Genomic DNA, 17,126 nt, shown 5'->3' on the forward strand with positions numbered 1-17,126 from the left:
TAGCACCAATCTCCAAAGCAAGCAAAAACTAAAGGGAAATGATCATTTAGTCTAAAAGGCAAAGAATTTAAGTAGGATGATCTCAACACCAGGAATCAGCAATTTCTAATTCTGTTACCCCTCGACATAAGTTGGTTTTGGAGAAATCACAAAGACTGGCTGACGGAAATGCATCTGTGCATCTGCTGGACTGAAATCAGGAGTTGCATGTGCAAATCAGGATGTTGCAAAAAGATCAGCCAATTATACCCCACATTATGCACATGCATCCACAAACATGTGCACAAGTGTGGCAAGGATATATTGTGCATTTCGATATAAGCCAAAGCATACCCACAGCTCTGAAAACATCCATTAAAAAAAAGATACAATTCCCGTATCCATGTGTATTTCACTGCTAGTGCAGAGAGCTCTCTGTGTTGTGAATATTTGTTTGCAAATCTTTTACAAAATAAATATGAAGCAGCAAGCTAAAGCCAGATCTACCAGAAAGCCCAAGATCCTACTGCAAGTGCTAATAGGAAGCCTAACAGGCTGTTAGGTACTGACACAATTCTTCCTGAAGTCTTAATCTACTTCCACCTAGCAGCTGCTTTGGTTGGAAAGAGTTTAACTTCCATTATGTGAATAATAAGGAGAAAGTTGCAGGAACTGTAAATAACAAACATCCAGTTTCCTGCAATTCCAGCATGCATTTATCACGTCATGTAAAAATTTACTGGATAAATAGCTATTTCTAGGCTGTTGGCCAAGAAGGACCTGAACAAAGCAGCAATTTCAAAGTCAGGAGAAGCATGTAAACCAGGAAGGGACTGTCTTTTGTTTTGTGGTCATTACATTTAAATTTCCTCCTAAACAGTGTAACACATGAGAATGTGCTGCATCAGCCAGGGAACTGTACACACACACCACCTACAGCCATCAAATCAGTGCTCTCATCTGCCTGTAAAGCAGTGTTTGGTAAACACCACTAGTTAAACCTTTTAGCATTCAGGCAGAGATCATTTAATCTGACATTCAAATAAAACAAACTATTGGACCCTACTCAATCGTGGTAAAGACCACTTCTGGGGAGGAAACAGGGAAGGATGTCTTCTCCAACTGATAATGCACAGTGGTTCAGAAAGATAAAATAAAACTATTCCAAGCTGGAGTATAATCAGAACAACAAAATTCTTGAGTTTACAAAAGGAGGTTTGGAGACCAGCTCTTCAGTAGCCACATGGGTTCATGACCTTAGTTTTGTATTTGATCTAAAAAATCCCATTATGATCTCTCTAGAACAGTGTTCCCTACCGGGAGAGTGGGACAGCACCTCACCAGTAATTGCTGGCGATTAGAAAGTCTCCAACATCACCCCTTTTTCATGCAGGTATTCTGGTTGGACCTACTGGTCAGATTAGTAGGTTTGCTAATCTCCCCATTACCACCTTCTTCTGGTGATGCACACGTATGGTGACAGAAGATGCTCCACTGCTGTGCATCCTTTTCCTACCTTCCAGCTCTCACCCAAGTGTTGCACATGCCATAGGAGACCACATGGTCTCAGTATTAAAAGTGGGCCATGAAGGACAGCACTTCACTTGTGTCTAGGTTTTATTGAGACAGACTAGATGAACTTCGTATCTACTAATCACTAGTGAATGAGTTCATTGCAGTGGTTTCATCTGTTTGTTAGGTTCTGTTAAAGGTCATGGGAAACACTCAAGACCGTAGGCCAAACAGACCTGCCCACAGAGCAGAGTTTAGACAGGCAGGTAACATTTGCAAAGCTGAGGAATGTGGTACCCTGGGGGAAAAAGCTCATGGGCATTTTCCAATCAAGAATCATAAAAAGTGTCCTTGAACCCCAGGACCACCTCTATTGCAGGCTCGTAGAAACACACGTCTGCAGAGCTTTTTTTCTTGGCAATCTACAGGCATAGCAATGCTTACTTGCTCTCCAGAAAAATCCAACATAGCAGACCATAAATACATCCAACCCCCGTTTTTGTAGTCTTTCCACATTCTGGCTGATAAAATCAATAACGTACCATTTCCACACATAGCGAGCAGTAGCTGAGTTGTTCTGATTTGATGTAAACAGGCCTAAGGGGCTTCTCTTTGGAGCACTTGTCACATGGGCCAAATACAACTGCTAAAAAGGTCTGGTCCATCTTTGCGGTTTGAGAGAGCTGAAAGAGATGGAAAAGAAGGAAAGACAGCACAAAGCTTCCCATGACTGCTCTGCTAGCTAATGCAGCCTAGACTGAATATAGACATCTGTAGGCTGGATAATCTCTCTGTGACTAATCTCTGAAGCTTGAACTGTCACTATATGCAAGACACTAACACACTCTGCAGATTATATTTCTATGAAGAAAAATAAAAAGCAAAATATATATACTGTGTTATAAAGTGTACTGATTATACATGGTTATAATGTGCACATGGATTCACAACACGAAGTAAATTACTTAGTTTTTAACTACTGTCAGCAGACAGCAACCAGAAACGTCTAACAGCAGCTGGATTTGTGAGAAATCTGATCAATACTGATTTTCCACTGCATTATAACAGTCAGTATTATGCATTATTTTTAAAGCTGAAAAAACAACCTAGGAGTCAGTCAGCAGCTAGAAAAATATGAACAATGTGCTGCTTGAACAGAAATTGATGATTCAAGCACACTGAAAGCAGGGTCATTGTGAACCCACTTTTGTTCTCAAACCAGGCAGCTCCAGGATCAAAGCACTACCATCAACAGAGATTCAAAAACAACTTCACAGTCAAAATCAAACAAGAATAATACTGTACTGTCATTTTTCTCTGTATATTTTTCACAGGGAAAATGGGACCTTTCACTACTTCTAAATGAAAGCTTTTAACATTATTTAGACATGTACATAAATAATGAGTTTATGTGTAACAATTAGAAGAAGCTATTGCAAGAGAGATTTAAATGGAGCAGAAGAATTTCAATGAGCTATGCAGACTTCAGAATTTGTTTGGCTGGACATTATACAACCCAAAATGTGTTCTATGCACCTCCTGCATTCTGCTGCTTATTCTTAGATATTTCAGTGGACTACTTGAATAGTGAGATGATAAACTCGGAACATCTGCCCTCACTCAAGTAGGTAAGTTTTGCTGTTGTCTCCAGGGGATGCATAACTTCATCCCAAAACATGTGGGAAGCAATCTGTCCTGAAAGGAACTACAGCACATTAACCTGAAGTTTGCATGGAGCTTTCAGTTAGCTACATGCAGTTGAGGAGGTTTATATTCCATTTGATGAAAACCAGCAAGTATGTCCTGAAGTTTTTAATGCACTTTTTTTGCAAACAATGAGCCTGAGACCACAAGCTACCATCCTTTCAGGGAGTTTTACTGTGCTAGTATTGCTCATAGCTTTAAAGTGACTACAACACCAGGGCTCAGTTCTGTTAGATTATTTAAACTGGACATTTACAATTGAATAACCTGAATAACAGGTTATTCAGTTAGAATAAAGTCTTAGAATTAGTCATTCCCACCAAGACCAATTCAGGTGATAAAATGACCGATTTATATACTTGGTGTAAAGCCTCGAGACACAATGCCAGCTAGACTGTGGAAGGAAAACCTTCATTTCAGAAGTGTGAAATGAAGATATTACAGGGACTCTTACATGCTGTCCTATTTGAACAAAGTATCATTACAATTTCTAAGGACTTTAGACAAGGATCTCTTAGGCTTGGAATTAGATGGGCAGAATTAATCTTTGATAAAGTATGAGAATTTGCTGGAGTAACATATAGGGTGAATCTGTGAATACTGCTCAGTGTTTTACCTCAGATGAGATTATGACATTACAAGATTTTGCTACAAGAGAAGCCATCAAAATTTCTGAATAATAAAAAAGCAGTTTTGTACCTGAGATTGATTGCAATAATGATGGATTTGTACACTATTCTATAAAGGCATAAACTATTTAAACCAAAAAAAAGTCTGAAAAGATTACAATTTCTTGCATTGCAGCCCAAAATTTTAAACTTACTGATTTTTAAAGTTACTGTAGAAATTTAGAAATGATGTCACGGTGAAACATTAAGAAATATGCTACTTAGAAATTCCGTACAATGAACCTTGTTGATAAATATCCAAAACTACCCACCTTTTCAAGCAGCAAGAACCTGGAGATTCTCAAGATGACTAAATAAGCCGTGTGCAACTGCTAACGCAGAAAGGCAACCTTCCCATTAAGTCTACTTAAAGGGTATTTAAAGCTCAGCCTCTACAGTTCTAACACTTCAGGTCAGTTACGTACTGATGATTATAGTTCAAAGGCTTTAATTTAACTGCCCTCTTTTAGAATAAAGAATGAAGAGCACAAACATAAACTAGATCTTACCTTCCTGTTCCATATAGCAGCAATTTTTGGATGCTTTCCAAATGTTAAAGTTTAAACATACTGGAGAGGTGATGAAGACTGATTCTGCCAACTATTAAACTGACATTCAGACAAATAGCACTGTCAATGTTAAGTTTATCTCGTATTCTTAATGAAATTTAAAAGTTAAACAAACTGATCAGTGTCTGTGCTGGTTCTTCCTTGGATATACTTCTACTATTCACCTGTTTTAAGACAATAGATTTAAAATTAGTAAGATAAAAAATTGCTTTTTTGCATGCTTTGAAAATGTTTTAGGAAATTTATGAAAACGTGCTGAAGATCACATCCAGTCTTGAGACTCTACTGAAGTCATTGTCATCGTGCCATTATATGTTTAATAGGCAAGAGGATTTGAAACACAATGAGAAAAAAGGGGAAGGAAAAAAAAAAGTCTCCAGCAGAGACTTGGGTAGAAGTAACCTGTCCTCATCTTTTTTTATTGGAATATTATTGGAACACAGGACTGAAAGGGATCCATGTATGCTGCCGAGTCCTGTGCCCAGAAACCGCAGGAGTCGCGTGTCTAAACACATCCAGCGACGCCAGCAGCACCTTACACATCTTGCCATAAGGCATTTCAGTGCTTTCCCATTCAATAGGGATCACCATTCGACATCTTCCCAGTTGAATGAAGTAGCTTTCTCCTTTACTATCATTCTAGGAATGTTAACCTCAGTCTAAAACTGCTCCTTATATTTAGAAGAATTACAGATGAATAGAATTTTGTACCTACGCTCTGGTTGAAGGCGTCAGCAAAAGTAAGTTTCTGAGAGCATACAGCAGACACTGACCATTTTGAACTTTCTTTTAAAAATACATTTAGTTGTTTGCTTACACAGTGTTAAGAGCAATCTCCACACAAACCTCCCAAAGTAACCTCGCATCAAATTGTTAGAGCATTTTTCCTTGATTGACAGTTTTTGACATATTGACATACATGCTTTCTGATGCTTCTGTGTGATGTAGATGTAAGAGTGGGCTGTGGTTTTACTCATTTTGTCCCAGGTAAGAGACATACAGGTTCAGTATCTGTGAAAAAAGGCTATATATAAATTAGAGCAACAAAGCTTGCTTGCAGGAAAATACTTACAGCAATTCATGAGGAGCCAGGACAGCACAGCATTCTGACAGAAGAAACACCATTGCAAACAAATAGATGTTTATGGTGCAATACAAAACTGGCAGTATTCACTGATGTTCTCACAGTTACAAGTTTCAAATGATCCCATACTGAAAATGTAACTATTGCATCACTCAAAACACTACAAACTGGTTTAAAGGCTACTTTATTTAACAGATAAAATTACTAGTCTACCTACATGTTTGTGATGATATTTTTGTACAGCTTTTATTGTTATTGAACAAAACACAGATTTTTTTCCATCATGTATTTTGAATGTATCTCTGTGAGTATCACCATGAATATTTCACTGTACACAGTAAACACCAAGAACACTAAATAACAAGAATCATTCCTTTATATTTACAGATTGTTCTGTGAAATTAAACTAGTACTAATACTGTGTAATAAAATCAATTGTTCCTTTCTGTAATATTCAAATTAGCTAAATCAATTAGAATCCTTAAATATTCCAAAGCTTTAGTACTCAATTTTAATAACTATGTCTAACAGAGTAGCCAGAAATCTAGCATTATTTACTGAGGAATTCCTAAGGACAGTTACCACTGTGTTGAGGTGAATGCTGTTTCTCCATTTGCTCTGATAGGGTCCAGTACTAAATAAAGTTACTGTTTGCTGCCTTCTGACTACAGGGAGAAGCTGGACAAAGCAAAAAGGGGACCACATTTCTGTTTCTGAGGATCCCACAACTGAAATGAAATACAGATGAAATGTAGGGAATCAAGTTTGGTTTATCAGTAACACCAGACCACAGTACCTGCATTCACTCCTACTCAGTGTCTGGACAGGAGGAGGAAAACCAGTGAAAAAGAAAAGGGAGAAAGAAGATGTGCACGCGTGTGCATACTGTGTATATTCTGAAATACACTGCCCTAAAGAAGGAACCAAACCAGGAGATGACTCCTGGTTTTTAGAGACCAAGTTTGTAATTCAAACCCGGATCATAACATGAATTCTTTATCTGACTTTTCTATTATAATGACTGAAAAAATGAAAATCCAGACTTGTCACTGCCAAGAACAAAACTGAAACCTATCTTCAAAAAGAGCACCTGAGTCCTTCCCCTTGCTGAAGAGCTGCAGTGCAAGCATTCAGTGAGCCAAGCCAGCGTGCCTACAAAGAGACAATGTGGGTTTGTAATTCTCTTAGATTGGTCTGAGATCCCCAGTTCCAATGTAGCTATTTATATTGATTTTTTTATACAATTGTGGAAGGACCTTCCCTTCCCTCCTAGTACAATCTTCTGGAAGAACTGTTAGAAAAGACTTCTTTTATGAAAGGAATAAAGGTACAAGTAGTATAGAAGGGTAAAAACTACTGTAAACCAGATCTAGTGTATCAAGGCAATGAATAGAATTACTGTGGGGAAAAAAAGAAATCTCTTGTTACAGGAAGCAAAGGCAAGGAAAATGGTAATGTAATAACATTTATCACATGTCTTCCCCTCTAACTGGTGCTGAGAGAACACCAGTGCAACCTTGTCAGATAAATGCTTTTCTTGTCAGGTTTGGGCTAAGAAACTGTATAGTTAGCTTTGTGGCCAGCTGATGATATAAAGTAATCATTGTAGGACTGTAATGCAGGGAGACAAGTAAAAAAAGAGAGAAGGAATTCACAAGCTCAAATTATTCCTGCTTTGAAGTTTTGACTCAGGAACAAGTTTTTAACAGTTTAATTCACTGCAAGCTGCAATGCTATCCACCAGGTGGAACCATGGAAGTCTGCCTGTCTTTATACAGTCTCTGAGGAAATACCAATGTGTTGGTTTTACTAAACCCTTGTAAGAAAGCCAAGTTTGAAGCTGCTGGGGACTTGTATCAATTCCAAGGCATGTGGAGAGGGGGTGAAAGGAAACGTCACTTGAAAGAGGTATTTGGTATCGAGCATCAACTGTGGAGCATCCTCACGATTGTTTAGCATAGCCTGAAATTATAAAGAAAGGGTAATGAAATATTGTACTAAGAATCAAAGCATTGTTTTCTTCCCTTTACTAGTTTTGCTTTCACACGATGTTGAGAGTTGTTTTAATCAGTTCCAAATATGTAGAAGCTGAGCAGCTTAGTAATAATATGATATGAAGGTCAAGTGTAATTACATAGCATCAAAAACTGTGTATGAGGTATCTTGTAACTTCAATATGAGAAATAATAGTGGTAGCTCTTACCTGGACTTTACGAACAAATGATGGAGTCACTCTTTTCTCAAAATCATCTATCGGAGTGTACGAGTTGAGGATCTTAACTATCTGTTCAAAGTAAAAACCCTATTTTAGTATGTCACAAAAAATGCAAAGACAAGAAGAAGAAAGCATTAACATAACATCTTTATTGCTATTTAATTAAAGTTTCAATATAAAGAGTTTTACAGTAGAGAATTTTGCCTGGTCACCAAATGAGCTGTTACATGTATGATGATTGCTATGCCTCATTTCCAGAGGTGTCAGCAGGATCAAGAAGAGCTAGAAAAAGCTGAATTGATTAAGGGAAAAAAACAACAAAAAAAGCCTGTGACAAAGTAAAGAAAATACACTGTGGAATAAAAACACGGGATAGAACAAAGCAGACAAGTATTCACCAATGCTAACAATCAGGAATAAGGAGTTAAAAATTCAGTCTAACAAGCGCTGATGTGGAATGCTGAGGAATGCTGTTTATCAAATGAAAGGCCAATAACTCTTTGCAGCAAGTTATTTTAGATAGCTAAGATTCTGCAATTGGTGCTGCCAGAAGAAGACAGATGGTTCATTACCTGCACAGTAGAAAGAGATGTGCAGTGTTCACATATTTCCTTGGCATCATCATCTGTGATCTTTTTGACCTGAAGGAGCCAGGCTGCTTGAGATAGAGGCTCCAAAGTTTCTTTGGCATTGCTGCTTTGAAGATTCTTGTCCTTAAGCCATTCTTCCAAATAGCTGATATTACATCTGGTTTAAACCACAAGCAGAAACAGGAATGTCAGGTCCCCCGTAACAAGCAAGTTACATTAAAGACTTCCAAAGAAGGAATGGTCCTCTAATGCAGTGTTCAAATTTATACATTTTAAGTTACAAACCATACAAGTAGATCATAAAAATAATACAATTAATAGCTTGCTGATCGACAAGTTTGATCCCTTGTATATTTCAATTATTTTTAGATTTTTATTTCTCAATAATAATAGAAAGTACATTACTAGTTTAGATGTTTACAGAAAATTACTAGTATCTCTTGGCATTGCCTATTACACTGTAGCACTATAGCACTTTAAAATACTCATTTACAACTGAGCTTGCACAGGAAATGAGAACAATCTTTGCACATTGCAAAGCAGGGCCAGGCTTACAAGTGATGACCTAAAGGTTCAAGCAGCTTTATTCTAGTAATATTCCCAGATGAGTCAAGCTTTACTGACTTTTCTTTCACCTTAGTCTGCAGACTGTCTAATGGAGAACAAATGAACTGTATCTCCTGAAAAACAGTTGGGAGCATGTTCTCTTGATGCTCGTAACAAGACAGATGATGTCCAGTCTACACCTTAAAGGCTCTGTCTCAGTACCTTTCTCATCACAGAGCATAAAAAAAAAGGCAAGTCAGCTTTTGCCTGTCTGCCAGCCAGGGGGACACTGTGCTTGTTTACTATAGTAAGAATTAAAAACACTGTTTATCACATCATGAGCGACCTGGCACGAAAAGAATCCTAAACATGTCTGATCGTAAACTGTATCTTTCCCTGTCTTTTCCTCCATTAGTGTTTCCATGGAAAGAACAATTTGTAACATGTTATGTTGAGAAAGATGCCAAGATCTGCTTTTTCAAAAACAGCAAAACCCAATCAGCTACTTCCAGCAGAGTGGTTACAGTGACTTACAGATAGAGGACGTTACATCAAAATGTGAAGAATTTGTTCTCAAGCTTGTTGAAACTTTACTGGCTTTACCTTATCTGCATTCCTTTTCTACATGAGCACATGTCCTTGCGGAGGAAGAGGCTATTGAGGATGATAGCTCCAATCAGAAAGAAAAGCTGCTTCACTGCCTGCTTTAGAAGCTCAGAGTCCAAGCCATTCTGGCACATAGTACTATAAAAATAGCTGAGCTGTTGCAGGATAGAGGTCATCGTGTAGGTATCTGTGTCGTCTATACTAGAAGAACGTTTACGGAACCCTGTAGGTTTCAAGCCAGAAATTCCCTGAAGACTTTCATATTCCAGCATGCCTGGTACTGAAATATAATAGAAAATAACTGATGAGACCAAAACTCCTAAGGTTCCTTTCAGCTACATTAACTTAATTCTTGAACAAAAGCTTTCAGGATATTTTAAAAGTTAAATGATGCAAGAAAGAAAGAAAAAGATGCAAAGATTTCTGGAGGACACAAATTTTAAACAGCCTTTTATTTTTGTAGGACGTTGATCAGTGTCAAAGCATCATCCCACATCAGGAAAAAGAAGCCTGTCCCACGCTTTCCCTCCATGTATAAGCTTTATTCTTGTACTTCACAAACTACATTGAAGCCTGTTTGGATTGCTGCTGTCTTACCAATCATGGGCTGAATGCTGTTCTCCATTACAACAATGAATTGATAATAGATACGAATGGCCAAATCACTAAGAATCTGTCTGTATTCCGAGAGATCAAAATGCTTCAAACAGTTCTTATTCTGACGTGGAGTGTTACACTTCATGAATTCCTACAAGTTGTAAATACAATTATTAGAAATCACATCACATTATAAATTGCTACTACAATGTAATGTATGTGTTAGAGTAACTCATTCTATCTCTGGCTGAACACAGAATGAGTCAAAGCTACAGCTGACTTCAATGGATGCTTCCAGTTCTGGGTTTCCTGTACTTAATTTTCCAGTTTTTGTTGGTGTTTACTCTGTTTCTTAAGCCTGCTAAAGCCGAAGGAAAGATGTGCATAGATTTCAGTGAACTTTGGTGCAATTACTACATCACTTCAACAGAAAACAACCCCCCATACACCCTCCAAAAGAAGGCAAAATGCAGTTATTTAAACTATGTTGACAAACAAAAAAATTACGAATTACATTTTATTGCTACAAATGGATCTAATTTTTGAACTTTTCATCAGGAAAGTTCTGACTTCAAAAGTCTCGGCTGAATCTTAATTTGTTTGAAGTCTTGAATGTTCATTAGAAATATAGATTAAAAATGTACATTCTGGTCTCAGACCCTTCCCTACTGTTACAACTGAATTTATGTAAGATTGTTAGGTTTAAATGTTTTCAGTTCTCCGCTGTTCTCAATATGACCACAAGAGGGAGTGTTGTGTTTAGACTGTTGGGTTTAGACAGTTGCTGTGATTCCAAGGCTTTATGGTACCTCTTTCCTTTAATCCTGAAGACTGTATTCTTGTGTGCAATTCCAGTTCAGTCTACCTAAGTTTATAAAACCTACCAAAAAAAAACCCCAAAACCCCATGTTCAGAGTTTTTAACTGAAAATAATTAAAAGAATTTTGAATCTTAGAATAAAACACCTTAAAAAAATCGAGTGAAACAAGGACACAAGCAGGTGTTTTATTGTTTTGCTCCTTTCCTGAGGTTTTCTTCTGTAACCTTATTTTGGCAGCAGTAGGTGTTTTAATGGTTACAATTATAAAATAGTAAAACTGGTTTTAGTATACATAAGCAGCTGGATATCTGAAGTCCAGCTCATATTAAACTCACATCGAAGAGTTCAAATTAAGTGGCAGTTTCCATGTCATGTCTTTAACCTACTGCAACACTGTAATGTTTCCTTGATTTCACTTGATCCATTAGTTTTATACTGTCTCATTACTTAAGACATACAATACCACTGCAGAGCAATGTGAATGTGTAAATACCTGGAAGGCACAGCGGTATGCTGGTGAATCCATTATGACTATTTTTACTTCCAAATTAAAGTCTGTCAAAGGTAAAGTAATGAAATTACTTGATTAAATCAATCCTACCTCTTCCCCACTGTACTGCTTCAAACAGTTAAGAAAATAATATGTATTGGAAAGCCAAAAGGACAACATCTCAAAGTCTTCTGAATGTTCCTGAAAACAGTAAGTAAAGCAATCTTACAATGGTATTGTCTCACTAAGAGAATTTAATAACTAAAGACCATTACAGAATTGATAAAATAGCAGAGGGAGCATATAGTATCTATAACATGCTAGCTGAACAAAACACACTGTGATTTCAGGCTAATATACACGTAGCAAAGGTCCCTCTTTTGTTTGGTAGACACTGTTTAAGTCTTCTTATATGACAGACTGGCTAAATAAATTGGCCTGAACCAAACAGTTTTACACATTTCTATGCATAGTGTGGAGGCCTTCCTGCAAAAAAAGTGTGACCACCTGTATACACAAATGACACTGAACTACACATAAACACACTTTAACTATGTGTAAGTAAGTATGTCTTATTTTTGTTTGCTAAGTAAACACAAAATAAGCTCTTCTAGTGGATAAACCCTGGTATAAATTTATTTATGAACTAAGTATAGGCATTCTCTATATCACAAATTCAACTGCATAAACCATAGTCCCTTCCTGCCTGTGCTACAAAGCGTGCCTGGTGTTTCGCGGCACTATAAATCCTAATGAAGCATTCACATTTGTTACGCAGATGAAACAGGCTAACAATTCTTTTTTATAACTTGATTTTGTCACCTGGCTGGCAACATAACTTTAATCTCTTGAGTGCTAATGATGCAGTACCAAATGACAGGTCAAAACCCCCTGTTACACTAGTAGAGTAGAACAGGAGTGTAGAAACCTCTTAAAATTCTGCTAGCTGCCCGCTGCCAGACTTACCAACCTTCATTTCTGTCCATCTGACTTTTACCAATGCTGAAAGCACAGGTGCATTTCACCTAATCGTAAAATGTAAAATACTTTAAATGATCCCGTCAACAAGCTCTTCAGATAAAATTTGTGTTAATGCATTCTGGGCATTCTGTGTTCAGCACAGTAGAGCCCTACCTGGAGGCTTTACACGGATACTGCTACAAACTTCAAAAAGAGTGCCACTTATGATTATGATTCTATTGCAGGAACACCAGGAAATGAAAGTGTCAGCGCTCCCCAGCTACTGTGTATGCACCTTGTAAACCTCACAGCAAAAAATCACAAAGTACAGTACATGATTCCTACCTTAACAACTTGCTTGATGCCATCAATGGTTACACTCATGAAGGATTTCAGCATGTCAGCGTCATTCAGATAATCTGCGTACCTCACACACATGAAGAGGATGTGAGCTGGCAGGCCGGGTATCATATTAACTACAACTCCACGTGGCTTTAAATCTGCATAAAGGAGAGTCATCAGGTTTTTACACAAAAATTCGATGATTCAGTGTATCACTCTGAAAAAGACAAGCACTATGGGGTTCATTTCTTCAGTGACCAGTCACTTCCAACTGATTAACTGATGAACTGCTCGTTTCTGAAAATGTCTGGTTTGTATTGTTCCTATAAGAGTATTAACTGGATGATCTTAAGGTCCTTTCCAACCCTAACTATTCTCTGATTCTATGATTCTACATTAAGCTAATTAAGTTTTCCAGAGCAGGAGAAAATTGTAGCAAATTCTAAGGTCCAGCATGGGCTGTGCCAGACAGGACAACTTTAAAAAGCAATTTGCATTTAACTGTGCACTGGAGGCCCCACCAAATTCTGGCATTGCTTAATGACACACCTCTGTTCACAGACATATAACCATTCACAAAGCTGAAGTAGGTGAGAAGAAAAGGAAGATGTATTTTCCAAACAGTGTTTAATAATGGTACTAATGTACATGGAAAATTTGTCGAGTTTACTATTAATTGTAAGCTAATGCCAAAAGCTGGTTTGACAGTAAGACTGACAATGTAAAGTAACTCAGAGGAAGGACAAAATTCATTTACAAGAGAAACACTAACAGACAGTTCCTTTCAGTGAAGGGAATGATATGGAAAGAACAGACAGGGGAGTAATCCATCACACATGGATATAAATCCAGTGACTTACAGACTTAGTAGATGACCAGGAAGAAAGTAAATTCAAGTCCCTGGTGTGCTCTTGAGATTTATAGCTTTATAGGTGAATAAATAATAAGAAAGATAATAGAGTCAGCATTATGTAGAGTCAGACACACTATTTTAACACAGATAAAGCACTTCAGTACATGGAAAATCTGGCAGTGGAACAAGAACAATACAGAGCCTCCCAGTTGTACTGGTAGTAAAAGAGTGGGGAAAAGGCAACTTCAAACATAAGTGAAATAAGTTGTGTCATTTTTGTTGTAGTGTTCTACCCTCACTGTTGTTGGCTACTGATAAAATTTGAAGTATTACTAAAATACCGAGGATGAGATTTTGAATGATCCTTTCTTCATCTTCTTTTTTGTACTCCATCATTCCAATGTACTCTTTGGACGAATTGGGCACATGAACTTCAGCTGTCAAACACAAAAGCACTGTTACTTGCAGGTAAATGGCTAAGCTAATGCTCATGTTAGAACAAACTATTGGAGAAATGCAGCTTTCTTTGTAATAATGTATGGGCATGGGCCCTGTTCACAAAAACATTCTTAACTTACTGTTCCAGGCATTATGAGTTAGGTAACATTTATATTATTCGTGTGAACAGTTTCACGGGATTCAGTGGAATTACTTGCATTTATACAACAAATAAACAGCAACAAAACATCTCCACATTAGTCACCTCTGCAATACTTTTCAGAGCTTTCTATAGAATTTCATGCTATGTAAGAGCTTTGTACAAACTAATTTCATATCAGGAACCATCTGCCATTTGAGGCGAATGGGAGGAGCTCAGCATCCGGCGCAAAACTAACGTTCTGTTGGCTCAGAGAGTTTGTGGGGGGATATGTATTAACTTCTGTGGAAAGAATATTATGCTTCTGGCTTAATCTTTATCATATAGTCTAGGTCCCATATGTGCCCATTATTTAGTTGGGGAAAAAAAACACAGGAAAGGACTTTTATGTAATTTCTGTTGATGGTTCCATTTGCACTTTTTTCTGTGGCCTTAAATTTCTAACCCTGCCCCAAACCCCACCTTTCAAAGCTACAGAACATTCAAAGCTATTGTTACCCCCCCAAAAAAATAAAAATCACATAACATTATCTTACCTTTTTCAATAGTCTTGGTAAGAGTTTTGATCTGATCCTCCAGTTTTTTTATTATTCTATCTTTCATATCTAGTTTTTCCTCAAGATCCTGTAATAATAAAATTCAGTGAGTTCAGAGCGACCACAGTAAAAAATACTTTTTATTGCTACATGCTATTGCCACAATGAAAGAACACTATGATGTGCTTTCACTTATATTTGATAGAAGAAACATGAAACCTTCATAGTTTTCTTCTCCCCCAATGATTTGAGAAAACACCCTGTCCATACCATGAAATCACATTATCTCCTTTATCCTGCATTTCAGGTAGTTTCTTAATTGTGATTTCATTTCCTCACCATGTTTTCAACAGTAAGTCGTGTTGTCTCTTGCTTTATCTTGCTTTGTACTTCATCCTGGGTTTCATCTTGCATCAAACCATTGCTCAGACCCTCGATCTCTTGGGTGTTGACTTTCAGTCTCTCTTCTTCTTTTATGTTTACTTTATTCTGGGCCTCATTACTTCTAAAAATAGATAAGAAGCTTTGGCTTTTATTCTTACTTTGTTAAAGCACAGTCATAGCATACTTGATCATTACTTATTAACTGTACACAAGGCTGTAAGGCAAATCTTACACTGAATGTGGTAAAGAGTTTAAATGACTGTTGCCACAGCTTATAGCAATGACATTTCTTACATTAAAAAAATATATATATATTTACCTTCTTTGTGTTCCCTCCCCTTCTAGTTCGTAATGCAGCCGATGAGACATCTCTTTCATTTTTTCAGTAATAATAATTAACAACAAAACCCAAAACAAAAAAGAACAAAATCATATTTGCTTATGCAGTAAATCACTTCTTCCACTCATAATTTTGTTTCATCTAATGCAATTGAATGCTATGCCAGATAACGTATCAGAGAAACATCCGACTACTCCCCACCACATAGAAGACTATACAGGATGAGGAATTTTGACACTAGTAACTTATTGCAGTTGGCAGTAAAACTGCTTGCAAATTTTAAATCAGTTCCCCAGGAGGCCACTGCAGGTAGAGAGACTCGGAATACTCAGCAAAATGTGCTTTCCTAAATTGAGAACAACTTTCAAACAAGCAGATTTAGCAAGAACTTTTCCTTGTCTTCCGCTCTGAATTTTTCAGCACCCTCTGAAGCCCACCTCACAGAGTATGCTTTAAGGTCCAAATATCTTTCCTTTTCATTAGTGTTTCCAAAGGACATAGTCCATTACACATATTCTTAGCAGAGTCCTACTGAAAACACTTGCAGATCACAGAACTGAATGACCTCAAAAAGGTAAAACAAGAAAAAAGCAGACATCCTTTCATTTTATTCTTTAGTAATAGAGATATAAACTATACGACACATTTCTTCATTGTGTTTCTTACATTTTACAAGCAAGAAAGTAAGTAATGAGGCAATGAAGTTTTCATCAGCTTTTAAAAATACAAATAATAGGGACTTCATCATATTAAATAACCAAAAGAGTAGGGACCATGCTGGTACTTTACCTTTCAACTTCACAGTCTGTTCTTGAAGACGGTTTTCAAGATCTAGTTTTTGATTTTCAAGTTCAGAAACTTGCTGTCTAAGATCTGGGATCACCTTTTAGAGAAAAGGGGAGATTTGCACATTTCAGCACCTTCTTTTCAAGTGTCTGCAATAGTTCCTATGATACCTGAAGACCTTCAACTGCAAATAGTCAGAAATGGGAGAGACTGTGTGGGAGTAGTGCTACCCACTTGCCTGACTTGTTTAGCTCTTCTGGAGGCATCTGCTGTTGGCCACTCTTAAAAATGAAACAGTGAGATAATGAAATGTTTGCACTGGCCCCAGTATTACCATTCTTCTGTTCTGGTTTAAAGGAAATGACACTGTGGCTTTAATTTCCCTGGGTCAATTGAAAATAACATTATATGTAACTTTTCCTTATTTGCTTTGGAAATATTTCTTTAGTTATATTTCACTCAGCAGAAAAATAATATGGTATATATTATGCTATATATTACCTTCTGGAACAACAGCACTTCCTTGTGTTATGTATGTCACACAGTACCAGTAACTAGACTCTTTAAGCCTTGACTGCTATTTGCTAGTAACTTAATATGCTTAGCTGCCCTCTGGTGGGGAGAGCCCCAGAACTGCACCATAAACCCCACCCGATCTGTTTCTTCACTATCAAAATATTGAACTTGTCAACCTGAGAGACAGAAATAGCTTTAAAGCTAAAAAAAAAAAAATATGCTAATTTCTGTCCTCTGATTACAGGGAAAGAATGGAGTTACTGAATTCTGAACCTGGATGCCTCACTACAATGAAATTGAAGGTAGTTGCTGTGGGTTGGCCCCATCTGGCCATCAGCTGAGCACCCAAGAATGCTCACTCCCCCCATACACCCACATCCCAGAACAACAGGGAAGAGACTCGGAAGACCAGCAGCAGGAAACCACCTGGC

General features: G+C 37.4%; 1 protein-coding gene across 1 annotated transcript in view; it reads right to left on the reverse strand.

Annotated features, from left to right (window-relative positions):
• Positions 1-7,325: 7,325 nt before the first annotated feature.
• Positions 7,326-17,126, reverse strand: part of MYO5C (myosin VC) — a 31,736-nt gene continuing 21,935 nt past the window's right edge. Inside the window, exons 30-41 of the mRNA XM_010024235.1 lie at positions 16,182-16,276; positions 15,373-15,435; positions 15,009-15,174; positions 14,670-14,757; positions 13,877-13,972; positions 12,686-12,840; positions 11,492-11,581; positions 10,071-10,221; positions 9,471-9,753; positions 8,304-8,478; positions 7,720-7,800; positions 7,326-7,478 (exon numbers count right to left, since the gene is read on the reverse strand). Coding sequence (XP_010022537.1) covers positions 7,326-7,478; positions 7,720-7,800; positions 8,304-8,478; positions 9,471-9,753; positions 10,071-10,221; positions 11,492-11,581; positions 12,686-12,840; positions 13,877-13,972; positions 14,670-14,757; positions 15,009-15,174; positions 15,373-15,435; positions 16,182-16,276 — 1,596 coding nt within the window. The remainder of the gene's footprint in view (positions 7,479-7,719; positions 7,801-8,303; positions 8,479-9,470; positions 9,754-10,070; positions 10,222-11,491; positions 11,582-12,685; positions 12,841-13,876; positions 13,973-14,669; positions 14,758-15,008; positions 15,175-15,372; positions 15,436-16,181; positions 16,277-17,126) is intronic.

Source organism: Nestor notabilis, unplaced genomic scaffold (assembly GCF_000696875.1).
Source record: "Nestor notabilis isolate BGI_N333 unplaced genomic scaffold, ASM69687v1 scaffold29351, whole genome shotgun sequence".
Lineage (NCBI taxonomy): Eukaryota > Metazoa > Chordata > Aves > Psittaciformes > Psittacidae > Nestor > Nestor notabilis.